Below are 3,669 nucleotides of genomic sequence, written 5' to 3' on the forward strand. Positions count from 1 at the left end.
TTCATTCTGATTCAGTGTGGTTTTGTGTGTTCTATTTTGCTCTTGAATCCTCATTAGTACCCCACTTTTGGTTTACTTATTTTAAACAGCCATTATTACAGCTATTAATTTTGAAAGCAAATTCACATACACATTAATCCTTTCTTCCCACCATGTCTTTGGGACACTAGCATATTAGCTAGTCAACCTAAAGGACCAAAAGCTGGAGGTTTTTTGGACCATCAGTGAGCTGTATGCAGTTTTCATTGCTACAGCAAACATGGCTAGAATGGAAGAATATTAAAGGGCAATATGCCAGGAAAGACAAACAAACAAGATTTTGTGGAGACCCGACTACAAAACGACAAGATGTTTCAAACTACACACTGAAGTTAACCTGTCTTAATCATTCCCCTGTCACTGGCAGACCTTTAGAAAGAGATTCACATTAGCACTGAATGACCAGGAGTTTGTTGAGTTTACTATCAGCTAACCAAACGTGCAGCAGAAGGTCTCACAGAGTCCATCTGTGTCAACTCAAGTACCCAATACTCAAGGGGGTTTTTTGGGGGTACGTTCTTTACCCAACAAACACTCTTCTATCAAGTCATTTACCGCACCTAAAACAATTTATTCTCAGACAGAAGCTGACAAACTATGAGGAGGAAGACTTTAATCTCCCTTACTGGCTAAATCAGCCACTGTGTGCCCATTACCCCCATATTCCTTCCCTGAGTACTTTTCCCTTTGTATTCCTTCTCTTTAGAGATAAAGAATTGCCTCTGGTGAGGAAAACAACCAGCTATGAAAGACCTGCAGCCTAAAAAATCAGCCCTTTCTGAGTCTGTTCAATGTTCAACCATCTTGTGCACACCAGTCTTCCAGCACCACCAAAGGAGAGTCATTCTGCTCTTGACAGTGGGCATTTCTTCCAGAAAGATGTCCAGAAAAAATCCACATGCTGGGTCTAAAATCATATGTACTACTGTTAGGCATAAAGTAACTCAGGCAAACACAGATAACCCAGGCTCTGTTTCCAGAGTTATGCAAGTAGCACACTTCCTTCTCTCATGTCTAAAAAGTCCCTTCTTCCGAATAAGACAACCATATGGTTTCCAACCCCCACCTGCCTTGATACCACAAAGAAGCGACTTCCTCCCAGTTCTGCCCAGCCAAGAGCTTCTTCATGTGCCTCCTCAACATCCAAAGCAGGGTAGGTGCTCAGGAGTCCTGATAATCATGTGGACAAAACCTGGTATACTCAACTAGTGTTTCCAATTTCTGCCATGAGTAAACCTGTTGAGGCTAAGCGACAAAGCAAGCCACCACCAGGAGGGGGACTCCAACCTCCATGAGCAAATTCTGGCAATTCCTTCAATCACTCAAGAGATCTCACACTACCAAAGGAAAGGAAAATATTATTGCCGGAAGGGGGAGAAAATTTCCATCACTAAGTTCCTTTACTTTTTTCACACATTTATCAGCACACAGAAAGTGCCAAAAGACAACTATAACAAGACATTTTGAAATTTCATTTTACACTATGAACTTAGAAATTAAAATTATATATGAACACTACGAACTTGGAAATTAAGAGCCAAAATTACACTTCATTATTGCTTAAAAAAAAATCTCTTGGAAAATGACTTTCAACACACTGCATACATTTCCAGTGATTTCAGCAGGTTTAACTACTGCGTATATTTATATATATCCTACACAGGATTCTACCAGGTAACATGAAATCATAGCTAAAAATCAGTGTTAAAAACCAAAAGAGACCAAAGAACTACATATCATTTGAGAGAATTTAGCGAAGTCAATGATATTAACTGCATGAGCAAGGATTGCTTGTGTAAGTTAAGACAGCAGAAACAGGTTTGCAAATTGCATGGATTCTCAAAATTTTTAGATCATATATTGTCCTGGTTTCTGTTTTATTTTGTAAAAGTGAATGAAAAGCAGCCTGGACATGAGTTTTTTTCTCTGAAGGAGGCTCAAGCCTTGCAGTACACATCATATTTTAACTTTGCTCCCAGCTTAGTTACTTTTAAGCACACTTTGAATTTGGCATCCATTTCCTGGTTCTGAGCTTCAGTGAAAAGACTTTTCCGATCTCCAACAACACCTGGAACATAAAGAAAAGTAAAATATTACCCTTGACTGTAAGGACCAAGGAGTATGATTTAAAACAAAAAAACTACCCTGTCTCTCTTACTATTATATTTCAGGATAATCCTTTTTTTTTTTTTTCATTTTTGTTTCTTTTTTTCCCCTGCAAGAAAAGAATCTTTGACCCAAGAACACACTCTTATGGTTGCCTTACACTTGGTATCCTCAATAGAATGTGAACATAAAGCGAACACCGGAAGCTACTGGTCTGCCTTTCTAGCTTTGACATGTGTCTCGTACAGCTACAGAAGACTATAAAAGATGACCAGCAGTTGTGAAACCAACACAGAAAGTTCGAAGATGTGGCTTTTAACAGCAGAATACCTTTAATCTAGATGTTGGAGAGCCCACAGTATGAGGTTGTCTGAGTTTACAGCTACAGCTTGATCCATGGCTAAAAGACACAGCTCAGGCTGTGGAGTGTCTGCATTCCATGTGTTAACTGAGGTTCTTAGGCAATCACACATGTTGTTTAGAAAACCCCTTAATCACAATCAGTGTTTCTTAAACAACTCCCAACTTCAAAAATTATACAGAAAGATTAACCACCTACTGACCCAAATTCCTATCTGTTCAAAATGTAGTGCTACCATTCACCACTCTGACAAAATACAAACAAATTTATCTTTGCGGAAAATAATTGAGCCAACATCATCATGAGTCTCCTGTGCCTTATCCTTCACTGCCTGGAAAGTGGCCCTGTCTGCAATGGACTGGATCTGCTTGACTGCTTGAGAGAATCCAAAAAATTCAGCTATCTCCTTTACACTGGCAGTCAGGTTCTGAAAGCAATACAGCAAAAGAGAGGCATGCAATACGCTCCCTGTGAAAAACGAGTTGCCCACTTGGGATGTGCATTGCCATCATCTATTAACAATATATATTTTCCTTCACAGTCTGTGTTTTCTGCATTACACTGGAGCTCAGCTTTTGTATAGCCATCTTACTTCTTCAGAAACCTGTGCCTTGCACTGTTAATATCAGCGAATTTCAAGGAATGGGCTCAGATGTGTTTTGCCTGTCCCTACACAGCATCTCCTTTACCTCTTTCAGGTCTTCATATATTATGATCATAGTATTCTCATCCTCAATGTGTTTGTTCCAGGTGACTGCATGATCAAAATAGGATCCCCAGCCAAGCTACAGAAGAGAAAAAAGGACCTGTGTGACCTTCTTTTCTTACTGGGTACTCATTTCTCTCTGACTGAAGAATTGCCTTCTGTTGCCTATCGGTTATTGTCGTGGTTTAGGCCCAGTGCATAACTGAGCACCATGATGCCCCAAAAAGGGCTAGTCAAAATAAGGACTGGGAGGGCTTCTCACCACTTAAAAAGGTCACAGGCAAAAGACAGACTCCTCATAAGGAATAAAAACAAAACAATTTTAGTTTGTTACCAACATCAGAGTAGAACAATGGGAGATACAACCAGCTCTTAAAGTCAAAACACCTTCCCCCCACCTCTCCCGTCTTCCTGGGCTCAGCTTTCTTGCCGGTTTCTTCACCTTCCCCCTCCCCCT

The 3,669-nt window shown here is 40.1% G+C and overlaps 1 protein-coding gene across 1 annotated transcript; it reads right to left on the reverse strand.

The window, feature by feature from the left end:
- Positions 1-1,976: 1,976 nt before the first annotated feature.
- On the reverse strand, positions 1,977-3,291 carry LOC104545491 (sulfotransferase 6B1-like; the record flags this gene model as incomplete). The annotated part of the gene is made up of 3 exons (XM_010190644.1): positions 1,977-2,107; positions 2,765-2,933; positions 3,196-3,291. Coding segments are annotated over 3 exons (396 nt in total), but the record flags the coding sequence as incomplete, so codon positions are not given.
- Positions 3,292-3,669: the final 378 nt, after the last annotated feature.

This window comes from Mesitornis unicolor, unplaced genomic scaffold (genome assembly GCF_000695765.1).
Source record: "Mesitornis unicolor isolate BGI_N332 unplaced genomic scaffold, ASM69576v1 scaffold38028, whole genome shotgun sequence".
Lineage (NCBI taxonomy): Eukaryota > Metazoa > Chordata > Aves > Mesitornithiformes > Mesitornithidae > Mesitornis > Mesitornis unicolor.